This window comes from Eremothecium sinecaudum, chromosome VIII (assembly GCF_001548555.1).
Source record: "Eremothecium sinecaudum strain ATCC 58844 chromosome VIII, complete sequence".
Classification (NCBI taxonomy): domain Eukaryota; kingdom Fungi; phylum Ascomycota; class Saccharomycetes; order Saccharomycetales; family Saccharomycetaceae; genus Eremothecium; species Eremothecium sinecaudum.
This window is the reverse complement of record NC_030899.1, coordinates 667690-690696: the sequence shown is the minus strand read 5'-3', so window position 1 is coordinate 690696 and position 23007 is coordinate 667690. Positions and strand designations below refer to the sequence as shown.

The following is a 23007-nucleotide window of genomic DNA, read 5'->3' as shown; positions in this document are numbered from 1 at the left end:
AAAAAAATTTTCACACGGTTATATATTATAGCATCACCTCTTTCTCTTCTACTATATCCTATTTTTGTTGAACTCTAAAGTACCATACTCAATTCGCTAATCCATAATGGCTGAAGGTGTTTTCTCCGGTGCAATCGGTATCGATTTAGGTACTACCTACTCATGTGTTGCCACTTACGAATCTTCTGTTGAAATTATTGCTAACGAGCAAGGTAATAGAGTTACTCCATCTTTCGTTGCTTTCACCTCAGAGGAAAGATTGATCGGTGACGCTGCTAAGAACCAAGCTGCTTTGAACCCAAGAAACACTGTTTTCGATGCTAAGCGTTTGATTGGTAGAAGATTTGACGAGGAGTCTGTTCAGAATGACATGAAGACATGGCCATTCAAGGTTATCGATGCCAACGGTTCTCCAGTCATTGAGGTTGAATACTTGGGTGAGACCAAGACTTTCTCCCCACAAGAAATTTCTGCTATGGTCTTGACCAAGATGAAGGAAATTGCCGAAGCTAAGATTGGCCAAAAGGTTGAGAAGGCTGTCATTACCGTCCCAGCTTACTTTAACGATGCTCAAAGACAAGCTACTAAGGATGCAGGTGCTATTGCCGGTTTGAACGTTTTGAGAATCATTAACGAACCTACTGCTGCTGCCATTGCCTACGGTTTGGGTGCTGGTAAGTCTGAGAAGGAAAGACATGTTTTGATTTTCGATTTAGGTGGTGGTACTTTCGATGTTTCTTTATTGAACATCGCCGGTGGTGTTTACACTGTTAAGTCTACCTCCGGTAACACTCACTTGGGTGGTCAAGATTTCGACACCAACTTGTTGGAACACTTCAAGGGTGAATTCAAGAAGAAGACTGGTTTGGACATCTCTGGTGACGCTAGAGCTTTGAGAAGATTGAGAACTGCTGCTGAAAGAGCTAAGAGAACTTTGTCTGCTGTTGCTCAAACTACCATCGAAGTCGACTCTTTATTCGAAGGTGAAGACTTCGAAGCCACTATCACTAGAGCCAGATTCGAAGACATTAACGCTGCTATGTTCAAGTCTACTTTGGAGCCAGTTGAGCAAGTCTTGAAGGATGCTAACATCTCTAAGTCCCAAATCGACGAAGTCGTTTTGGTTGGTGGTTCCACTAGAATTCCAAAGGTCCAGAAGTTGTTATCTGACTTCTTTGACGGTAAGCAATTAGAAAAGTCTATCAACCCAGACGAAGCTGTTGCTTACGGTGCTGCTGTCCAAGCCGCTATCTTGACTGGTTCTAACATGTCTGAGGACACTAAAGATCTATTGTTGCTAGATGTTGCTCCATTGTCTCTAGGTGTTGCTATGCAAGGAGATGTCTTCGCTTGTGTCATTCCAAGAAACACTACCGTTCCAACTATCAAGAAGAGAACTTTCACCACTGTCCACGACAGCCAGACTACCGTTACCTTCCCAGTTTACCAAGGTGAACGTGTGAACTGTAAGGACAACACCTTGTTGGGTGAATTCGACTTGAAGGGTATCCCACCATTGCCAGCCGGTGAACCAGTTTTAGAAGCTATTTTCGAAGTCGATGCTAACGGTATCTTGAAGGTTACTGCCGTCGAAAAGTCCACTGGTAAGACCGCTAACATCACTATCTCTAACGCTATCGGTAGATTGTCTTCTGACGATATCGAAAAGATGGTTTCACAAGCTGAAGAATTTAAGGCTGCTGACGAGGCTTTCGCTAAGAGACACGAAGCTAAACAAAGATTGGAATCTTACATTTCCTCCATTGAACAAACCGTCTCCGACCCAGTTTTGTCTGCTAAGATGAAGAGAGGTGCTAAGGCTAAGGTTGAAGCTGCTTTGGCTGATGCTTTCTCTGCTTTGCAAGTTGAAGACACTTCTGCTGAGGACTACAGAAAGGCTGAAATCGGTTTGAAGAGAGTTGTCACTAAGGCTATGTCCACTCGTTAAACGGATTCTTAGTATAACGTGTATAACAACTTTGTATCCTAGTACATATTGTGTTCAATATATGATGTGCAAAATTATAAACTATTCCTTATTAATCAGCATGCCAATTCACAGCAAAACTGACAGCAAGATATGAAAATAAGATTCTCTATTTCACCATTTTGTTACCCGGCTTTATATAATAAATTAGTTTACTAGATGAGATGCTTAAGAAGATGGGAGATGACTTGTAATCGACACATGCATTAGTTTTACTTCCAGTGATATATCATATTTAATTTAAATGTTCTTGCTGCTGAATAAACCTAAGTCTACTCTTTTACTAAACAAAGGACAACAGTTAAGAGGCATCGTGACGGCCTCCCGAGTACTTTACCAAGTACCGACTGCCAAAGACCTCATAAAATTTGTGAATAATACCAGTCTATGGAAGAAAGAGCTGAAGAGCATAAACCGTAACTCTGAGGATGCTAAGAGGATCAAGGAACACTTACCTGAGTGGAAGAAACAAAAATTAGCTCTTCATAGGAAATTCAGCGGTGCAGGTTGGCAACCTGCAAAAAAGCTTAGCCGTACTGAGATTGAATCAGTAAGGATGTTGAAAGAAAATTATCCTGATATGACTGCGAAAGAGTTGGGAGATAAATTTCAGGTTTCCGCTGAAAGTATTCGAAGAATCCTGAAATCTAAGTGGCAACCCAACGAAGACGAGATGCTTAAAATACAGCAGCGTTGGGAAAGGCGAGGCCAGAGAATAAACGCTCTGCTTGGAGAACGCAGGTTAAATAGTAGACCGGTTCCTCCGCATAAAGTTGTAACTATTAATTCTAATAGTCAGGGAACTGATTTCAGAGTGCAAAGAGTACGTCGATTAAACAACGGAAAACAGGAACAGAGAAAAGATAAACTTCATCTACTAATAGAATAATTATGATCTAAACCACTTAGCTAGAGATGTTAAACGTCTTAGTTAATCTGCATTGGGTAATAATTTATGTACATATACTCTAATGAACAAAACCTTTAATGAATCGACCCTTCAAATCCAAAATTTTGTTGGAAAGTTCAGAACACCTTCTATTAAACTCCAGTAAGTCCGAATCATCATTTAGCATATTATTTAGTTTCTTGGACTCCAAGGAGAAGCAGTCCACAGAGTCCAGGGTTACCGCGTTCTCGTAGTTGAATGCGATCAGATTCCTGGTAGCCCGTTCTAGTTGGTTGTTAATCATCATCCATGTAGTGTTTCTTGACTCATTCTCCTTGTCACGCATGTAATCATAATCCATACCATCTCCAGAGGTTTGCGTGCAACGATCAACGTATTTTGTGCCCTCTTTTCTTATCTGAACGGACCGTTCATTAAAGCCTATAACTGATATAGGTGTCTTTACTCGGCCTGACAAGTTACGAACTAACTTCCTCAAGCGCAGCAAAGTATTATATGATAATTCCATTCGCTGCTTGTACGTCCGCTGTAGTAGCGGTCTGACGACTGTTGAAGTAAGTAAATATAACAAACTTGCTAGAACGCCAGCATTATAACATAAAGAAGAAATCTGATCAACGACCCGAGGTGGTTTGAATGCAATTATTTTAGCATCATCGGGCCATGCAACTTGGTTCATATTTTGCTTTAACTTTTGGATTGTTGCTTTCCTTTAAAAGACATGTGTGAAAGGTTGAGAAACGTGTTATAATAAATTTATATAATATTACATAAAAAATGACTACTTCACCAAAACATGAAATCAATAACTGAAGAATAATTAAGTCCTATTAGGTATCATTAATGTCAATGTATATATATTTGAGCCCATAAACATCTTTCTCAAACCAAGAAATGATGCTATAGGACCTAGAATTTCATCTTCTTGTAAGGGTGTCCTATGTTATCACCATTAACAATGTCCAATGGTGACTTCGTCGAATCATCAGTTGTCATTGGAGATAAGGTATCTGTAGAAACCCGCTTTTTACTGGCCTTACGTTCCTGATTCTTGGTATTTTGGTAAATATAGGGCACAGAGGCTGCAAATGCCAGATTTGATGTAGACGGCGTAGGTGGTTGTGCGTTAGCTATATTCTGGACTTGCTTTTTGGTACCGTCATTCAAAGATACTGAAGGAGACGCCATCGGCTGTGATGCAGCAAGCGCAGCCTCTGAAGCCGCAACAAATGAATTAAGGCTTTCAAGTGGGCTCTGGATCTTGTTTACTTTCTGGTAAACTTTTAGACTCTTAAGGTAAGACATGACGTCATTAACTTGTAGCACCCTCATCATGGATTCTTGTATACCAAAACTGGACACATTGCGGAATACTTTAAACTGTGATCTGAGAAGTGTTATCGCATTTATGTTGGTGCAGGCTTGAGGATTATCCTGTTTTGTGCCTGAAGTGGGACCCTTTGTTTCATCTGCCAGTTGACCAGAAGTGGAATTATAATTGGATATTCCAGGGTTGATGTGTTGTTTGTTGCCAGCCCGTTCTCGGTTAACATCTGGTCCCGATTGTGAGGAGGCGTTTGGATCTGACAATGCTTGGAAGATTTGGTAGCTCACCTTTTGATCACTGAGAACCCGCTCTAGAGAATTCCACTCAATACCAGGTACAAAACTATAAGTGCACATGTCACACCATTCCACTCGTAATGATGTATCAAAAACTCCCTTTATCTGACTGAAATTTGTCATGTAACTTCCATCTGGATAGAAATAAGTAATTGTACAGCGTGAGCACTCAAAAAATATAGAGCCCTTACTCAAAACTTGTGCACGCAATTGCTGAGGAACCAGTTCTAAGCGTACAAGACCTGTGGATGCTATGAACTTCAAAAGTGATGGTATAATTGGCATCGCAAATTCAAATAGTCGCGTATCATCGCCATTCTTCCTTGCGTATCTAACAACACCGTTAGAGGTAAAAACGTCCTTGGTAAACTTGCTCCAAAACTCGTAGTCACTTACCTTCCCCATAGACATATTTATTTGATTGAACACATCGTGAACACGAAGCAGTGCCATGTTAGACAAATGCTTTCTTACTTGATAAGATGAAAGATAGTGTGAATAAGGTATTCTTCTAGACATGCCTTGAGGATGAAACTGCTGACCCTGAGGAACCTGAGACATTCCTTGATAATTTTGATGCTGCAGTTGCGAGGGCTCTATCGGGGTCTGAGCCTGACTATATGCCTTAGATTGTTGTTGCTGTTGTTTTCGATGTTGCGGATCTTGGTGCTGAGATTGTGGGAGTACCTGTTGCTGTTGCAACAGTGTTTGGGATCCATGCCTCTTTTGAGCAGCAAACTGCATGTTACCAAACGGGGATGGAACCATATATCGTTGTTGTCCAGGCATGAAGTTTATATGTGGATTCCCTGTATTCTGAGTAGTAGCTCCATTAGGGGTCATTAGATATTTATATACACCTGTCGGTGGTTGCTTTGGCTGCTGCTGGTATTTTTGGCTACTTCGCGAGTTCGGCTGTCGCTGTTGGCCCGAGTTCATTATTGTAGATGGTGGTAACAGTGAATCATTCTAAAAAGATTCGAATTTTTTTGTACCGGACAGAATTAAAAGACTCTCCTATTAGATAAATACAAGTAAAGATCTCGATATTAGCTCTCTAAGGGCTCTATGCTTTATAATTGATCTATTAAATATATATCTAGTCAGCAGTCTGCATTTTGCCGAGGGACTCCAGTTTTTTTTTAGAGCATACAGTCAGATAGAGTGCACCAATAGGAAGAGTCATAATAGGTGAAATGATAAATTACGAACGAGCAAAAGAAAGCGAATTTGATGAGTTAGTTTAACAGCCCTTTATATTCCCCATTCTAGGGTATTATTAGTTCAAAGGAGGGATGCTTTCAATAAGGTGGAACTTACTTCAAGAGCTCGTGTATGAAGATTCAGAGCCCTTGGGTGGGGTAGAGCCCGATGCGCTCCTCGATTGGGATGGAGCAAATGCGATGAGCTCGACTTGGGCGTTTCGAATGATTCTTATCATCCCTTGAGCTTGGTATGGCCTTCGAGGCTTTACAAATGAAGATGTATCGACATCTGTGGCGTCCTTTTCTTGCTGATTAAGGTTGGAACGGGACTTTCCAGCTCTGCGCTTAAGCAGCTTATTGATGGTATCTTGCTTCTCCTCTTCAAGTTTCTTCTCGGACAGATTTCTACGTTTCCTAGCGTTTTCTGCTCTTCTGAGCTGTAGTTCCTCCTCTGTAAGGCTATCCTGGCCTCTCTTGCGCACATTATTTTCGTCGATAAGATCCAATACCATCTTGCTGCGGGAGCGGACCTTCGATATGGTTTTTTCCTCCTTCACTATCTCCTCGTCATCTTCCTCGTCATCGTCATCGCCTGCGAACGCTATAGCCGAGACCTTACGTTTCTTAGGAGAGACTTCAATTTCGTCTAAATCTTCAACGGACGCAATCCGATTGCCATCGTCTTCGTCATCTTCCTCTGCCTCTTCTTCTTCTTCGCCCATTTCTTCTAGCTGATCTGCTTCTTCATCGTCAAAGTCATCGTCGTCGTTTTCAGTATAGTCATAGGAGACTTTACTTCGTACTGCCCTGCTAGTTCTCTTTGATGTAGGTAGAGCGCGATCTTCATCTTCTGCATCCCTATCCTGGTATTCAACGTCCTCTTCGTCTACATATAGTTCATCTTCTTGAGCCTCCTGTAGCGTGTACTCGTCTCCTGAGTCCTCTTCATTTACTGCAGCATCATCTTCATAGCCATTCGTAGTAGATACATCACTATCCATATCGTATGATTTCAATTGGTTTGCAACTGTGAAAACATAAGCCTTGACTAACAGGTACGCTGTTGAATTAAATAATTACTTTTCGTTTATTCAGTCCTATGTCTTTTTTTCCACACTTCTATATTACAACCTCCATTAAGGATATTTAAAAAGAGTATGAAGGTATATTGACGAAATGTCTACTAAGTTGCTCTTCTGTAAGTCTGAAGTGTTTGTACACGCTGCCAAGAATGCTAAGGACCATAGAACTGGTGTTTTAGTAATCACTAATGATCCACAACAATCTCCTCATAATGCTACAATCACTTGGTTGGATAAGGAGGAAATCCCTGATAAATTATATATTTATCTTCAGGATACTGAGATTAAGTTAGCTAATGGTATTAAAATAGGCGCTAAAATTCCGAAAGATGTTGTAATACAAGCAATGTATTCTTCTTGGTCATTTTCGGTGAAGTTGCATCAGATCACGTCGATTCAATTTTGCCCCCCCAGCCCCAATGGTTGGTTTCATGGCTCTGTTATCATCCAAAGTAAGGATAGCAGTGATAACATACCAGTACTTCACATGCATGATGATGTTTGTCCATCAACTCAGATTAAAAGTAAATTTTTGGTGGACTCGTTTCAACCCTTTAAAACTGATTCCGACGTATACTGGGGTGGAACAGACCTGAAAGAGGCTCTGTCTGAGCTTACTGATTTAAAGGCTTCTTCGTTGGATTCTACGCTATATGTGTTGAATTCTGCGCAAGTTCAGACATACTCAAAGGCGCTCGATCGAAGAGGCGCACGAGCAAATCCAGGGGGGAGTAATGGCGATGGTGTAAATAACGGCACGGAGTCTTGGAACAAGCTTCAGTCTTATAGCTGGAATACTATGGCTACAATTGCTACTGCCACTACTAAATTCTCTTCTTTGGTAGGGACACTTATCAAAAAGCACCCTATAGTACAGTTTGCGGAAAGAAATAGTAACAACCCCTATGTTAGAAGATTGCTGGACAATCCTAGTGTTCAGGCTGTACAGCGGGATTTTGATTCCGCTAATGTCTACTTGGCAAAATGGTCGTTGGGAGTTAAAGAGCAGGCGGAAAAGTACAGAGAGTACGGTTCTAATGATACACATAGGCAGCTTCTATTCCGAGAATTTGGTACGGAAGGAGATTTCGAGATTACTCCGGATGAACTGAAAACTGCGACTGAACGCTTGCTCCCTTTAACAGCCACTAAATGGAATTCCTTCTTTGATGGTCGGGGCAGGTTGTTTCTAAGTGAACATGAGATAAAAAGTAAGATATTCCATGGTGGTATTGAAAGTATGGATCTACGTAGGGAGGTATGGCCCTTTTTATTAGGAGTATTTCCTTGGAATTCCTCTCGGAAGGAGCGTGAATCCATAGAGAACAGTTTGCGTGAAAGGTATGAAAACGATTATAAGGCAAAGTGGCTCAATATAGGAGATTCAATGGACGCGAAGGAGTCCGAATATTGGCAGGATCAAATATTCCGGATAGAGAAGGATGTGAAACGAACCGATAGAAATTACGAATTTTACAAGTACAATACAGAGGATGGGAAGCGACCAACTGACGCTGATAAAAGCGATCATACTAATACAGCCGCTACTGTTTATGATAATGAAATCGATGATCAAGAGATAAAGAATCCTAATATCTTGGCTCTCAAAACCATTTTGGCATGTTTTAATTTGTACAATGATCGTCTGGGCTATGTTCAAGGCATGTCTGATCTTCTTTCACCCATTTATTTTGTTCTTCAGGATGAGGCTATGGCCTTTTGGTGCTTTGTTCACTTTATGGAGCGAATGGAGCGCAACTTTTTAAGGGATCAATCTGGCATACGTGATCAAATGCTGACTTTATCCCAGTTGTGCCAATTTATGCTCCCAGTTTTTAGCGAGCACCTAAACAAATGTGATTCTTCAGACTTCTTCTTCTGTTTTAGAATGATTCTAGTATGGTTTAAACGCGAATTTGAGTTTGATGATGTATGTAGCATTTGGGAAATGTTCTGGACCGATCACTATACTTCCCAGTTTCATTTGTTCTTCATGCTTGCGATTTTCCAGAAGAACAGTAAACCCGTGGTGGATTATCTCACACAATTTGACCAAGTTTTGAAGTATTTCAACGATCTTACTGGTCGCATGGATTGGAAAGATTTAGCGGTTCGCGCAGAGTTGCTATTTATTCACTTCAAGCGAGCTATTACAATTTTTGACAAAGTGCCAACTGGACCTGAACGCACGGTTGCGACAGGCTATCAACAGCATGCAAACGAGAATGATGATGGTGATGCTGATGCAAAAGGTACAACCCCTGATGTTATCAGGAACCTCAGTACCTTATTATCAACTAGGCCTATTATTAAGACCGAATGTGAGCGTACTGCTGATTCAATTAAATGAGTATAATTTACGATAAGTAACAAAAAGTCACCAAACATGGTAATAAGCATAAAATACTGCGAAAGCTTTTACCTTTTCATGTTTTGCGTATAGATACATCACTAGATTGTTTTTTAACGTCTTTATATAGTTACACATGATAAGTAAATATAAATGCAAGGAGTTGCCAGGTATTGGGGTCACTTCAATTTTTAGCCGCCGTATTAAACTCTCTGGGGGGCAATTTAAATTAGTATGGTCTGTTGTCTCTTATAGTTTACCCGGTTTTTTTTTTGGAGTTAACCTTCATGTTCATAAAAGAAAGGGTGGCGACCTAATACTTAACCTCTATCATACCAGCACAAGGTCATTCAGTATACACAGAGGGAAGGATCAATCTCACTAGGGAAACAATGACCAAGGATACTAACAGTGGTAAGCGTAATAACAGTAAAGGTAAGCATGTGGCAAATAGAAGCAAAATTAAACCAGATGTCGCAGCAGACCGTAATGAATCTTCGGCGGCTACCGGGAAGAACGGAAAATCACAGAACAACAAGTCTGAAAAGAAGGCAAGCAATAATAATAGCAACGGGGCTAGTAGTGGCAACACCGCCAATATCGGCACTGACAGTATGAGCAGCAATAGCAGCGCCATCTCCGGGGGAAACGGGCTAATTAATTGTAAGGAGGGAAGCGCCAATTGGAAGGAGGCTAACCACGGCAACCCCGAGTTTGTATTTAAGGAACCTAAGAATGGTGGCAAGCCAATCATGGTATCAAGAGGTATACAGACCGCGAATGTTACGCAGGTTCAGCTAAGGTACCTTTTCGGCGACCCTGTCGCATTCCACAATGGCGGCAATGCCGAGACAACCGCTTCAGCCAACTCAAGTGCTACAAACAGCGACGATGAAATGTCATCGTCCTCCTCAAGCGCCGCAGACGACAGCAGTGTGTCCTCCATGGGCAGCCAAAGTGACTACGCAATTCACAATTGTCACACAAGCAAGAACTCCACACAGCACTGGCCTTCTAAAAGCACTATTCTTGCCCAGAAACTAGAAAACCTGGTCCTATCATGTAAGCGCTTCACTCTCCATAACGAAAACCAGTCCCATCTAGTCTCAGGTTGGCAATCTGTTCCCATGTGCTGCAGCCAATCACTGAACACAATCAACAAACAGAAGCAACTCTACGGCATTCGTCTCTTTGATACCCCTCCTGACGATCTATAAATTCTAGGCAAAATTCGGACCGGCGTCAGGTACTGCCCCAACAACCAGAATCGCGAACTTTACTTTCTGCACCCTAGCTATCTAACTCCACTATCATCCAATCAACACAGCAGCATAACAGCCAGCAGCCACATCGAGGCCATTCTAGCCCCAGATTCTCCTGGTCACATGTTATGCCTACACCGCTTTGCTGATCCCACAAAACACGTTGCTGATGTAATCCTAAACAATAGTACACACTTATCTGCGTACCTCGCACTACTTACTGCCACAAAGTTCGCGATTACTTTTTCCAATTTTTTCTGCTGGTCGGTCTTCGTGTGTGCTGGTTTGTTTTAGTTTTTCTGTTTAATTTCAGTGCTTTATTGCCTTGAGTGTTACCCTACCTTTTACACGTTTTTTTCTCTTATAATCAGAATTTTGTTTTCGCCGAAACAAATCAATTTTTGGGAAAGAAAACCTAAACTATCCAAAACAAATAACAGATTAAAGGAATTAACAAGTCAGAAAAGCTAGCAACAACAACGAAAAGTTAAGCTTAAAGAAACTATACTCACAGCTAGTTTAAATTCATCAGAGAATCTGTATCGTGGGCTTGAAAAGAACGTGCTCTGCTTTGTTTTATTTTATTGAAAAGATACTGAGCTTGTACCTCTATCGATTTACATTTCAATTAATATCATAAATATCTGCCTGAAGGAGATTCTAGAGCGCATAAAAGGGACCGAGTGCGCAGTTTGTTGATATTTTCGAAGGAGAAGTAACCTAGAACGCCGTCATCTCAGCAGTAAAATGTCTCTGATAAACAGTCACCCCTCTGCAGCCATGGACAATGCGCCGTTTAACTTGCACCGGGCGTTTAGCTCCAGCGCGGAAAATGTTGGTAATATGACCACTAGTAATTCTTCGCCACTTCACCACTCTACTATGGCGACACTTAACCCATCGCAGAACATGGATGGCAGTCAGGCAGGGAGCACAAATAACAATAATCCTAGTGGTGCAAACGCCAGCAACGTGAGTGGTGTCAAGGGAGCGAATTCCAACCACTCTCCGCTTCATATTGCGACTATGTTGAATACACTGTCGATTAACTCGAACCTGCCATCGCAGCAGCAGTCGACAGGTCAGGGTCCATACTTGGTGCGGTTGCAAAATGTCCCTAAAGACATTACCCTTCGGGAATGCCATGCTTTGTTTGCATTGGCTCATGGTGTGTTTTCCATCGAGTTGTCCTGTTTCCAACAATATGCAGCAGAAAGATCTCAGCTATCTGGCCAGGAATCGAACAATTACATTGTTGCAAAGTTCGAATCCCTGCATTTTGCATGTCAGTATGCAACAATTCTAGACGAAAAGTCTCAAATATTTGGGCCTAGTTTCCCATTTAAAACTTATGTTGAAGTTGTTGATGAGCTAACGCAGCAGCAAATACCATATCACTCGCAAATTCAGCTACAGCAAGGTTCTCCTCCTGCGCCCTCCCAAGTAACACCCTACCAACAACCACTGCTTTCTGCATCTGGTGTTGTTAGCCCTCCACAGTCTGCTTCTAGTGTTAAAAGACCAAGTCTTTTGGCTCAACGTTCAAGATTCTCGTTTAACGATCCATTTTCAAATGATCAAGGTAACCAATCCTCCCAGCAACCTGATATAATTACAACGCCTCTGAAAGCCCATCAAGATGCAGGGAAGTCCTTCTTGTTAATGGAAAGTGATGAGATTAATGACAGCATATGGGGTAATGGAACTGGTATTCCATCCAGTATCAGTGGTTTAACGACATCTCAGCCACCAACACCGCATTTGGAATGGGGGGCTACTGGAAGACGTCAAAGCTCTACATTTTACCCATCTCAGTCTAATACTGAAATACCTCCAATGCATCTGACCGGTCAAGTATCATCGTCTTCTCAATTAGCAACTGGTTTGCAACAACCATTACAGCAGTCACAGCGCCAATCATTAACCTATAGCTTGGTTACCCCATTGTCATCTGATATGAACTTACCGCCCCAAACGGCTCAGGCTGGTGTTCTACCGCATCCTCATCAGCAACATCAAACAAAAGTGCAACAACAGCATCAAAGGCAACAACCGCAGCAGCAGCAGCAGCAGCAGCAGCAAACTCAACAACAGCAACAACAACAACAACAACAACAGCAGCAGCAGCAAACTCAACAACAGCAAACTCAGCAACAGAAACCACAGCAACAACAACAACAACAACAACAACAACAACAACAAGCGTCTCAGCAATCTCAGCAAACACAACCTCATAATCCACAAACTGCTAGCCAAAGTCAGTCGCAGTCGCAAGCAGCTGGTAGTCAACAGAAGCTAGCTAACAGAAACGGAACAGCCAAAACATTACAAGTTGTTGGACCAAAGAATGCAGCAGCCGCTTTGCAGAACACCAGTGGGATGTCCCAAGTTGACTTGTCATTGTTAGCTAAAGTTCCACCGCCCGCGAATCCAGCGGATCAGAACCCTCCTTGTAATACTCTCTATGTTGGGAACCTACCTCCGGATGCTACGGAACAGGAATTGCGACAGTTATTTTCTAGCCAGAAAGGTTTTAGGAGGTTATCTTTCAGGAATAAAAACAACAATGGGAATGGACATGGGCCAATGTGTTTTGTTGAGTTTGAGGATGTTGCACACGCAACCAGAGCATTGGCTGAGTTATATGGTAGTCAATTATCTCGCACTAGTGGATCGCATAATAACAAAGGCGGTATAAGGTTGAGTTTTTCGAAGAATCCATTGGGTGTCAGAGGGCCTAACAGCAGGAGAGGAGGTAATACCAACAATAGCGGCAATACGACCACTACAAGTTATTCATATGCGACGGCTTTTAACAAGTCTTGAGATTCATCCTTTAGTTTCACCTCATTTGCCGCGGTTTTATAATACATTGTCAAATTTGCTATCATAAAACAACCATAGCCTACTAGTCGCCATTGCTTACTACGGCTTTCTTTGTCATATTTTTTTTATTATCCCATAGCATCTCCTCGTCATTCACTAATGCTGCACACGTACTTTTGTCCTGTCCAGTGTCGTTAATAGGTTGGAATTGTTTTTCATTTTTTTATTTCACCTGAAGCATAGTTCTAAGGTTACTACTTATTTGAATGGACAATAAGCATATCCTGGCGGCTACCCCATGTTAAATATTGGCGTTTATTCCACTTGTTGTAACTGGAGGAAGCTAGTGTCATAATAACATTTGTGAATGAAGCAATGACACATTGGAAAATAAAGGCTTCCTTCAGGCATCATGTATATTCTACCATAGTTTATTGCACAGTTGCATTTCTAACACTATCATGCGCTCTTCCTTCCCCATATATGCCCTCATATCCACAACTGTAACTATATCAATATTGTCATTACAATATACTACTGCCATGTTGTTAATTAATACCGTTTACCTCATTCATTGATGAAAGTATAAGGATTCATGCGCACATTTCACTATATTACTAGAGTAATTTAACTTGAAGTCATTGTTGTATTCTATTTAGTTAATTATTGTTCAATACTGTCAATACTAGCACTGAAATAGATGTACCTAATCTTACGTTTACTTACAGTGTCTAACTTTCGATAAGTCTTATTGCAGACTTCTATAACTGCATGGACAGTATGACACCTAAAAGCCGGCGTTTTCACGAATACGAGTTGGATCGCATTAGAGTCACATTAGATCTATGTATATGACTTATCCTGTCAATTTATCCTGAACATATCATGCAGACAAATACATACTGAGCTAGGGTACATTTCATTATGCATATTAAGTTAAAATATACTAGCGAGATTTGTAAACAATGGAGATGATAAAGTACAGAGCGCCATTGTTAACAGATACAGTAACATTCACCAAGCGTTAGGCTTTCCAAGATTGTAACTCCACTTTGAAAATGTGCCTAATTTAATACTAACTTTGTATGGGCAGCTGCGCCATAAGGAATCAGCTCATAGAATTTATTATCGATATTAGGCTACTAGTCACGGGGAATAAGATAGAAAAGGACATAACCGTTACATAAATGCTGCTCTCCTTCGGTGAAAGTCCAGTCCTATATGATGCTATTTCTTGTAGCTTATCGCCTTTTTTAAATATCATTGCGCGACTCTGCAGCTGTATTTTAATTACACCCTGTTGCTTCGGGAAATATACCGCAATACGCTATGACCTTCACGGAGTATTAGCTTAAAAAATCATGACAGGAATGTTACTTGTTTCTAAGAAACTGAAGTGGGCTCTAGACCTTGGCAATCTGAATTGCAATCTAGTAGATAATTATCAGTACTTTATCTGAGATGAAAGTTGCTTGTTAAAAATGTAATCAGGACGAATCTCTCGGATTTTTAGAGCTTAACAAATCAGAAAATTTATCTCTTTTTTGTGCGTCTTCCTTTAACAGCTGTATTATCTGGTCTGTAATATTCTGGGTTATGTTAAATGCTTTATGACAGCAGTCCATTAGCGTTAAAGCGTCCATTGGCAGACCACCAGCCTTTGAAACTTGTACAACCTCTCTATTCTTATTGAGCGTCACCGTTAGAACGCCATCACGAAATAATTCTTCTTGAAGAGTAGCATCGATGATCGCTATTTCATTATTAGATATGCCTTTGATATTCTCTTCCGTGTCATCCGGGTTAAAGAAAGAGAAAGTAACACAAATAGGAATGTGAAGAATACCTAGTGCTACTGGTTCCCTTTCAGATACTGGGTGTATAACAATTCCATCAGCAGTTACTGAAACATCAGGTTTCTTAAAATGAAGCAGAGCAGTCATTACGGCAATACAGCTTGCATCGATAAATCCACCATCACAATCTAAAAAGTGGACGTCAGCACGAAGAGACCAACACTTACTGCCTGCAACAATACAGAGAGCTTCTAAATCAAGAGCATTAGATCTCCTGACCGCCTTTTCAATCATTCTTGAAATTAAAACTTCTTCTTCGCCTGTATTCGACCCATTTTCGAACTGTGGGCCTGCCATAGGAGTTGTTTCTGTTGAGATCAGAAATATACCCTCAAAAGGGCGGTCCTCATAAGGCTGTGTTATCTCTGCACTTACCTTACAATGAACTTTAGTGCGCCCAAGGGATACAGTTACGTCTCCATACTCTTCTCCTAATTTTATGTCTACATCACGGAATTGGTCAAATGCACGTCCATCTAATCGAAGGTTCTGTTTCAGAACGTCAAGCACAAACTTTGAGTTCAATAGTGGTTCATCTATACCTTTTGCCATTATATGAGGGACGGGATATTCACAATGGGGATTTGTCAGTACTATAATGGATGAATTCTAATATTACATATACTAAGTGAGATGAGATGTCCGAAATTTTTCAACAATCGTGAACTACGAAATCTCACTTGATACTAGTACACCTTACTCTCTGAGTCTTTAAGTTGAATTATGCGCTATCGTTTCTTGAAGAAGCCGTCAATAAGGCCATTACCAACGGCAACCTTCTTTTTATTATTTGACAGCTTTGGCTTTGTTGAGGAGTTTGATTGCCTGTCTTGTTTCCTTTGTGAACCATGATTCAAACCGACTGACATTGCTGCCTTTATCAAAATCTGGTTTTCCTTGTTCTTCTCAACGACTTCTCTGTTGTAAGTTTCCATTCTTTCAAATGCCAGTTTCACATTAACTTCGGGGCCAGTGTATTTGCGCAAATTCCAGTACAATCCTCTAGGAAGAAGAGATATCATGAGGTTAACTGCCCAGCATATCTGTATATCACGCAAATATTCTTCAGGTATATCCTTGGGGATAGGAAGCGAAGTTGGAAAAACATCTAGTATGCGTGGAATCCGTGTAGCAACCCATTGACACATCTTTTCCGGTACAATCTTGAAATATATTTCGCCAGCCTCTTCAATTGTGTAACATATCTTTTCCAATGCAACTTTAAGTACATCAACTGGGACACGACTCCAATGAGAGCCATCAGAATCAACAAGCAAGTCTTGGAAGTCCCTCAAAGTAAGATATTTTGAGTCTGGCTTGATGTTTAGTGATATATTCTCTTTGCAGTACTCTGCTTCACTGCTAACAACATCAGCTCTATAGTAGAACCTGCAAAGACTATAAGTTAAATCGTACTTCGTATGGTAGTCAAAGTCACCGGATTCAACAATTATGCCCTCATCTGGGTTCTCTTTGTTTACCACGACAATTGACTTGTACGTCTGTCCATCCGCAGTATAATGGTACTTGTCAGTAATGTCGTCTTCCGTCTGGTTATACGGAGATCCGTGACTAAAACGCTTGGTTTGTAGTTGATAAACAACATTATCGTGTATAAACAGCTTTATTGGTTGTTTCAAGGTATTATTCGAGGGATGCGGCATCTCGAATATATCGATGGGTGAATTTCCAATACATTTCGGAAGAATTACCAATTCACTGCTAGGCTTTAATCCAACATAAGTTGGCATGTTCTAAGTGATTACAGTTATTTGATCAGTATGTGGCAAGGTTATAACGCTTTTTACGTTGTTTATGGCCACTGTCTTTTGGCTATTCAACTGCGCGAAGATACCATCCGCTAGTATTTAGTGGTCACCTGACCCAAATTATATTCTATACACTAGTAATTACTAACTAAAGTTGCCGTCATATATAATCTCATGATCAGCCAACTGCTAGAATAGATTTAGATTATCCTAATCTACCTCTTGTATTTCTCTCTTTTAAAATACGTTTAAGATTAACTCAAGGATCATTGATTTAAAATCACCTGTTTTTCAGTCAGTAACCTAACGTTAGCAAACCACCAGGAGAAGAGCTGGTCTTGTATATCCCATTATGGAACTGCTATGGTTGCTTCAATGGACGGTATTATCGGTAGCTATTGCTTGGTTCATTACCTGGTTTATACAAAATATCATTATAGATGTGACAAGGGATCTGAATCCGGCGGTTCTACTGCAGCAAAGTAATATCGCACCTGTTAGAAAAGAGAAAGAAACAGCAGTGTACAGGAATCTAAGTGTTCCCATCGGGCTTCCTTTGACAACAGGGCTAAATATTGCGATTGGTTATAAGTTTAGAAGAGGAAACTTCATAGATATATGGTCAAGAACATTAACTAAAGGACATGGTAAAAACCAAATAGGCTTTATTGATGGTGAAAAATGGCCACTGGAAAAGGTTAACTACATGGCAAAGCAGTTGCATAAGTTTTTTATTAGAACTCAGGTGAAAAGTATAGGTATTGTTGCCTCCGTTGCCACTTCTACCGGATTCGTAGCTGCAACTGCGGCATTTATGGCCTCGGTAGACGGTTGCATACCTCAGTTTTTGCCCTGTATTCCCAGAAAAAAGATGGATTTGGATGTCTTAGTCATTCAAAGTTGGGAACTAGTTGCTCTTTTGGACAGCAGCGAAAAGTGGTACAAGGTTGTTATTGTCTGTGAAGAACTTCCATCTTCGCGTATTGGCTTATCCGGACGAATGGTTTCTATTGCTTCTTTGTTTCAGGAAACAAGTGGCTTGGATCCAGAGTTTCATTACTCCCCAGTAGATGATACAGATGATGGAAAGGAATTGCTTAGGTTTACGAACTCATATTTTGAAACTACGAGCTTTACTCATACATGTTTAGTTAGTAGCGTTGCCAGTTTTATCAAATCTTTTCCTGTTCAGTTTCAATTAAGAGAAACTGATACTTTGACTATTGTGACGGAAATGTTGGAGTTCTGTCTTTCATTACAGGTATGGACTAAGATATTTGCCGTTCTATTGCATGGTGGGTCCGTTAACTTCATATGTACGGATGATTTGACCAAGATAGATCCAAAAACATCGTTATTATTTGTAGCTGCAAACGCTTCAGGTATTAATACTATGTTGACTGCTTACCTTCGCAATTCAAATCGATTGGCACTTTCGTGGGCTCTTTCTCTACTCAGTGAAGGTGTTTTTAGCACAGCGGCGAGAATAAGCGATAGCTTTACAAAATTAAGATGTGTGTTCCTAATGAACGAGGTCAGAGACGTAGCTAGTGTGTCGTTATTTCCCCTGGAAATGCCAAAATTGCAGAGTAATGCTGTTTCAAGGTTAACAAGTCATCAAATGAATCAATTGAGAGCCCTATTTGGGGCAAGGGTCATCATGGAGCTCTATTCACCTTATACTATAATGGGACCTTTTGCGCAGACTAACTTTTATGATTATAGAGTATTTCCAACCGCTGTGGATAAGAAGTTTACCTGTTATGGATCTTTATCCTCATCTATGGAAGGTAAGTTAGTTTATACTGATGTTAACCCAGAGTTGAAACCTGCTAATAGGCAAGGAATGCTGCTAATCCGTGGCTTTACTATAGGAAAACCTCTTGATCAAGATAGGTTAAATAAAACTGCAAAGTTAGCAGAGAAATTCGAAAGTGGGAAAGGATGGATGGTTATGGTGGGAGAGTATGGCCTTTGGGGAAAGGATGGATGTTTTTACGAGTATAAATAGTTTGGTATCATTAATATTATCATGCTTGCAAATACCGACAATTTATTATTTTAGTGGTGAAGTTATCAATTCGGTTTGCGTTACGTAGGACGCCAATTAAGTACATTGGAAAAAATTTAAAATACTAGTTAAGTATATCATTAGAATGCATAGTATTAAAAACGCATTCTTGTCTAAGTAGTTTAAATAAAGATCAGTTTTCATATACTTACGTAAAAAATGCATTGATTAGAAAGCTTTCAGTTACAGCTATTCTGCATCTTACTGCAAATACTTGATGTTTCTCAAATACTCCTCAACATTATTACGGTCCCTATCCACCCAATGAGATTTAGTAGTGATAGAATCCAAAGCTTGGGCTAAACTTTGGTCAAAACCTTTGGTCGAACGAGTAGAGAAGAACGACTTGATTTGTTCTATATGTTCCGCAGAGGTAAAACCAGATGTGGAAAGGACCACAACTGAACCTAACATTGATAACGAAGGTGGTAATCTCTCAGATATATCATCCCAGTTTGCTTGCAACCAATCCCATAGTGCAAGAATACCAGGCTTATGTGCACGCAAACCCTGAATGGGAATGTAAATATCTTGGTTCAAGACAGTACCATCCAATAAGTAGCACAAAGTTCTCTTAATTAGTTCTGGGTCTTCAAACCTACCTAAGCTTCGTAGAGCAGCTAGCTTCTCGTCGTTAGAGTGAGGATTCCTGTAGATGTTAAATAGCTTGTTGTAGTTTTCTTCCCCACCTTTTGAAGCGGCGGCATTAAAAACAGCAGGTTTAATCAAAACTGGAATAGCATGTTGATCCCCAGCAGTATATTTCTCAAACATCTCTAAAGCAGCAGCTATTGTTTCTGGGTCTTCAGCAGAACAAGCAGCACCGAACATCTCAACCTTCAAACGCTGTTCGGCGAAAGTATCCTCAGAAGAAAATTCGTGACCTAATTCATGAGCCTTACGCGCAACCAAGTCTCTTATAAAAGCATTTATAGCAACGTTGACTTCTTCTTTCTCAAATAACCAGGCTGATTTGAAGAATTGTAAGCTGTTAATGATTTGATTCCAAACAACGAAAGAGTTATCGTTCTTCCACGAAGATACTAAGTTTAGCAAATTGGTAGTTGAAGTATAACCTGACGAAGCTAAAGTCTTCACATCAGCCACTAAGCCAGTTCTGTCTTCGACAGAGAGATGGGGTGCCTGAGAGGCCAATTTAGTCCATCTCTCGTCACTGTAAGAGGTAACATAAATACCAGCCTGCTCCGCATTGACCTTAAAGAATTCAGCGTCTTCCAAGTCGATTGTCATACTTCTTTTGTCTAGTACCAAACTGTTATCGACACCCTTGTTTGTCTTCAAGGACAAGAACACTGGGTAGATTGTCTCATCTTCTTCGGGTTTAACGTCACCTGTAGATAAGAAACGATTTTGCTTAAAGGTGAGTTTTCCACCCTCCTCCTCAACGGTAATCACTGGAAACCCAACCTTCTTAGTCCAAATATCCATAACTTGTTTAACATCCTTTCCGGATTCTTTAGACAAAGCTTGCCATAGGTCAGTTGTCTTAGCATTTCCGTATTTAAATTCGTTCAAGTAATTGGAGACACCCTTGACGAAGACATCTTCTCCCAACCACTTTGAGGTCATCCTCAACAACGAAGAACCTTTCGAGTACGAGATCGCATCGAAAATTTGGTTAATCTCGTCAGCTCTCTTGACAGGAACTTCAATAGGATGAGATGATCTCAAAGCGTCTAAACTCAATGCACTTTGTAAAGTGTCTGGAACATATTGCTCCCACACCTTCCATTCTGGCTCGAATTCGTTACAAGAGTACCAAGACATCCAAGTAGCAAACCCTTCGTTTAACCACAAACCTTCCCACCAGTCCATAGTAACCAAGTTACCGAACCATTGGTGAGCTAGCTCGTGTTGAACAACTTCCGCGACTCTTTGAATACGTCCCAAAGTTGCTTTCTCACGGTCCAAAAGTAGGTCTACAACACGATATGTGACCAACCCCCAATTTTCCATGGCACCAGCACTGAACTCATGAACAGCGACATTATCCAATTTAGGTAAAGGATACTTGATACCAAAGGATTTTTCAAAAAATTCTAATGTCTTAGCACTCAATGCTGCGGCGAAGTGACCCTCGTGCTCATTTCCTGGAGTAGCATATACACGAATTGGAATTCTGAAGTCATTGTTCTCTACATAACGCAACTCTGCAACAATAAATGCAACCAAGTATGTAGACATGCGTGGGGTAGTATTGAAAACCGTATATTTCTTGCCTTCGCAAATTTCTTCCTTCTTAACATCCATATTGGATAGATGGGTGTATTTAGGTTCAGAAATCAACGTAACATCAAACTCGGCCTTCAAGCTAGGCTCATCAAAACAAGGGAACGCACGACGAGCATCAGTTGGCTCCATTTGGGTGGTTGCCATATACTTAGTCTCTCCAGTAACCTTGTCAGTGTACTTGGCGCGGTAGAAACCGGCCATATTGTTGTTCAAAATTCCAACAAAAGTAATATTCAAGGTTGCATTGTCATCGCTTAGAGTGCCCTCAGGGAAAGTAAATTTGGTCCGTTGGTATTCCTCGTTATACTCGGTGGACAAAGCAACAGCCTTGCCAATACGAGCCTCCTTAATATCAATGTCAGCTGTATTCAACTCAATTGTGTCCACAGTCTTGTCATTCACCTTCAAGTCAATCTCAACAACACCATTAAAGGTAAACTTCTCGAAATCTGGCTCAACTTGCAAACCATAGCGCAAAGGTGTGACATTAACTGGAAGTGCCTCACGGTCTGAGGCACCACCATCATCAACATTGAATTTGTTGTACATGTTGTCTCTAGCAAAATAATTGTTAGTTCCTGGAATTATATCTTGTGTCTTTGTAATCAGTAATCCATAAAAAGCTAGCAATAATAGCAAATTAATGAGTAACTCGCTGTATTTTCTCAACCGTATTATATAGAACGTTCGTGTTTTTAATTGGAGTACGGTTTCTTTTTGAAAGAAAAAATCCACTCGAAAGCGTGATAACCAGATAAGGTTTCCTATCGCGCTCTACTTTTTGTCCCCTTCAAAAGGTTTAACCGTAAACTCAACGTATGACAATTTCGTTGGTGTAAACGTTTCTAACATTTGCATTGTAGTTTAGTGTAGATGGCTGGTATTTCGCCAGTCATACTTAAGGAGTAGCCCATTTTGGGTGGCGATTAACATGATCAGCATATTTAATTACAGCTGGTGACGCAAAACGTCACAAAAACAGCCGTTCAAATGTAGATCAAATAAGCCTATACGGGGACTAATTCCTGGTGCCCGAGGTTGACGTCGAAGACAGGGGTAATTAATTATAAAGCCGCTTTTGGAATTATCACGTGATTTTAGAACTGGGTGTAGAATAGTAGATATACATACCTTGCTTTCTTGCGCAGAGCCTCGCACTTGTTACATGGAGGACGTGTGGTGGTTATTAGAGTGCGCTCTGCTGTGTGTTGCGGAAAAGGCGTGCGCACCAGCGTCGTAGATGTTGGAAAAAGTAGAGGAACGGCCCTAGAAGCCTGCCAGGTGTATGAACGGACCACTGGGTTTCGTAATCCAAACGCTGATCTCCTTAACAGTCCTAGCATTTCGCGTGTGCTAACTTGATGTTGAAACCACATCGGTACCCACGTCGGAAGCACTTTGTAGATTTGCATCTTCGATCATCGTTTCCAATTTGTTACCCGCGCGTTTCTATTTCCGTCTGTTCCATTTTCGCTTTGTGTCGCAGTTAAAAAGGTGTCAGCGAGTCCTGCGACTTCGATCGCTCTGCGCGTTTCCCTCTGACGGCCGGTCCAATGTGGGTGCGAGGGCAACGAAAGGTTAACTGAAGAAAGAGCAAGGAATCTGGGTCTGCGACTTAGTTGCGATAAAAGTGAAGGTTGTTTTTAAGGGTATAGGAGTAAGCGGGTTCGCAGGGGAGGAAGATAAGGATAAGGGAGCGATCGGCGTGTTAAGGGGGAGGATTACAACTGAGGTATAAAGCAACCTTCTATTTATGTTTATGTGTGATATATGTATCTGTCCGGATTTCCACCTGAATAAGAGCTATAACCAC

General features: G+C 40.9%; 12 protein-coding genes across 12 annotated transcripts; 6 read left to right on the top strand and 6 right to left on the bottom strand.

Annotated features, from left to right (window-relative positions):
- Positions 1–106: 106 nt before the first annotated feature.
- AW171_hschr84886 (HHR058Cp) lies at positions 107–1948 on the top strand (the record flags this gene model as incomplete). Its single annotated transcript, XM_018134334.1, has 1 exon — positions 107–1948. One exon carries the CDS (start codon positions 107–109, stop codon positions 1946–1948), a length of 1842 nt encoding a protein of 613 aa, XP_017989823.1.
- Positions 1949–2231: 283 nt separating this feature from the next.
- On the top strand, positions 2232–2876 carry RRG9 (mitochondrial ribosome assembly protein RRG9; the record flags this gene model as incomplete). The annotated part of the gene is made up of 1 exon (XM_018134333.1): positions 2232–2876. One exon carries the CDS (start codon positions 2232–2234, stop codon positions 2874–2876), a length of 645 nt encoding a protein of 214 aa, XP_017989822.1.
- Positions 2877–2955: 79 nt separating this feature from the next.
- On the bottom strand, positions 2956–3576 carry PEX17 (Pex17p; the record flags this gene model as incomplete). The annotated part of the gene is made up of 1 exon (XM_018134332.1): positions 2956–3576. One exon carries the CDS (start codon positions 3574–3576, stop codon positions 2956–2958), a length of 621 nt encoding a protein of 206 aa, XP_017989821.1.
- A 230-nt stretch (positions 3577–3806) lies between these two features.
- Positions 3807–5459, bottom strand: MFG1 (Mfg1p; the record flags this gene model as incomplete). The annotated part of the gene is made up of 1 exon (XM_018134331.1): positions 3807–5459. The coding sequence occupies one exon, from the start codon at positions 5457–5459 to the stop codon at positions 3807–3809; it is 1653 nt and encodes a 550-aa protein (XP_017989820.1).
- A 382-nt stretch (positions 5460–5841) lies between these two features.
- Positions 5842–6726, bottom strand: IES2 (Ies2p; the record flags this gene model as incomplete). The annotated part of the gene is made up of 1 exon (XM_018134330.1): positions 5842–6726. The coding sequence occupies one exon, from the start codon at positions 6724–6726 to the stop codon at positions 5842–5844; it is 885 nt and encodes a 294-aa protein (XP_017989819.1).
- Positions 6727–6901: 175 nt separating this feature from the next.
- Positions 6902–9157, top strand: GYP7 (GTPase-activating protein GYP7; the record flags this gene model as incomplete). Its single annotated transcript, XM_018134329.1, has 1 exon — positions 6902–9157. The coding sequence occupies one exon, from the start codon at positions 6902–6904 to the stop codon at positions 9155–9157; it is 2256 nt and encodes a 751-aa protein (XP_017989818.1).
- Positions 9158–9549: 392 nt separating this feature from the next.
- Positions 9550–10374, top strand: AW171_hschr84880 (HHR052Cp; the record flags this gene model as incomplete). Its single annotated transcript, XM_018134328.1, has 1 exon — positions 9550–10374. The coding sequence occupies one exon, from the start codon at positions 9550–9552 to the stop codon at positions 10372–10374; it is 825 nt and encodes a 274-aa protein (XP_017989817.1).
- Positions 10375–11166: 792 nt separating this feature from the next.
- Positions 11167–13245, top strand: AW171_hschr84879 (HHR051Cp; the record flags this gene model as incomplete). The annotated part of the gene is made up of 1 exon (XM_018134327.1): positions 11167–13245. The coding sequence occupies one exon, from the start codon at positions 11167–11169 to the stop codon at positions 13243–13245; it is 2079 nt and encodes a 692-aa protein (XP_017989816.1).
- A 1487-nt stretch (positions 13246–14732) lies between these two features.
- Positions 14733–15653, bottom strand: RRP45 (exosome non-catalytic core subunit RRP45; the record flags this gene model as incomplete). Its single annotated transcript, XM_018134326.1, has 1 exon — positions 14733–15653. The coding sequence occupies one exon, from the start codon at positions 15651–15653 to the stop codon at positions 14733–14735; it is 921 nt and encodes a 306-aa protein (XP_017989815.1).
- A 176-nt stretch (positions 15654–15829) lies between these two features.
- RNH202 (Rnh202p) lies at positions 15830–16852 on the bottom strand (the record flags this gene model as incomplete). Its single annotated transcript, XM_018134325.1, has 1 exon — positions 15830–16852. One exon carries the CDS (start codon positions 16850–16852, stop codon positions 15830–15832), a length of 1023 nt encoding a protein of 340 aa, XP_017989814.1.
- Positions 16853–17222: 370 nt separating this feature from the next.
- On the top strand, positions 17223–18881 carry DDE1 (Dde1p; the record flags this gene model as incomplete). Its single annotated transcript, XM_018134324.1, has 1 exon — positions 17223–18881. The coding sequence occupies one exon, from the start codon at positions 17223–17225 to the stop codon at positions 18879–18881; it is 1659 nt and encodes a 552-aa protein (XP_017989813.1).
- A 261-nt stretch (positions 18882–19142) lies between these two features.
- AW171_hschr84875 (M1 family metallopeptidase) lies at positions 19143–22606 on the bottom strand (the record flags this gene model as incomplete). Its single annotated transcript, XM_018134323.1, has 2 exons — positions 19143–21750; positions 22326–22606. 2 exons carry the CDS (start codon positions 22604–22606, stop codon positions 19143–19145), a joined length of 2889 nt encoding a protein of 962 aa, XP_017989812.1.
- Positions 22607–23007: the final 401 nt, after the last annotated feature.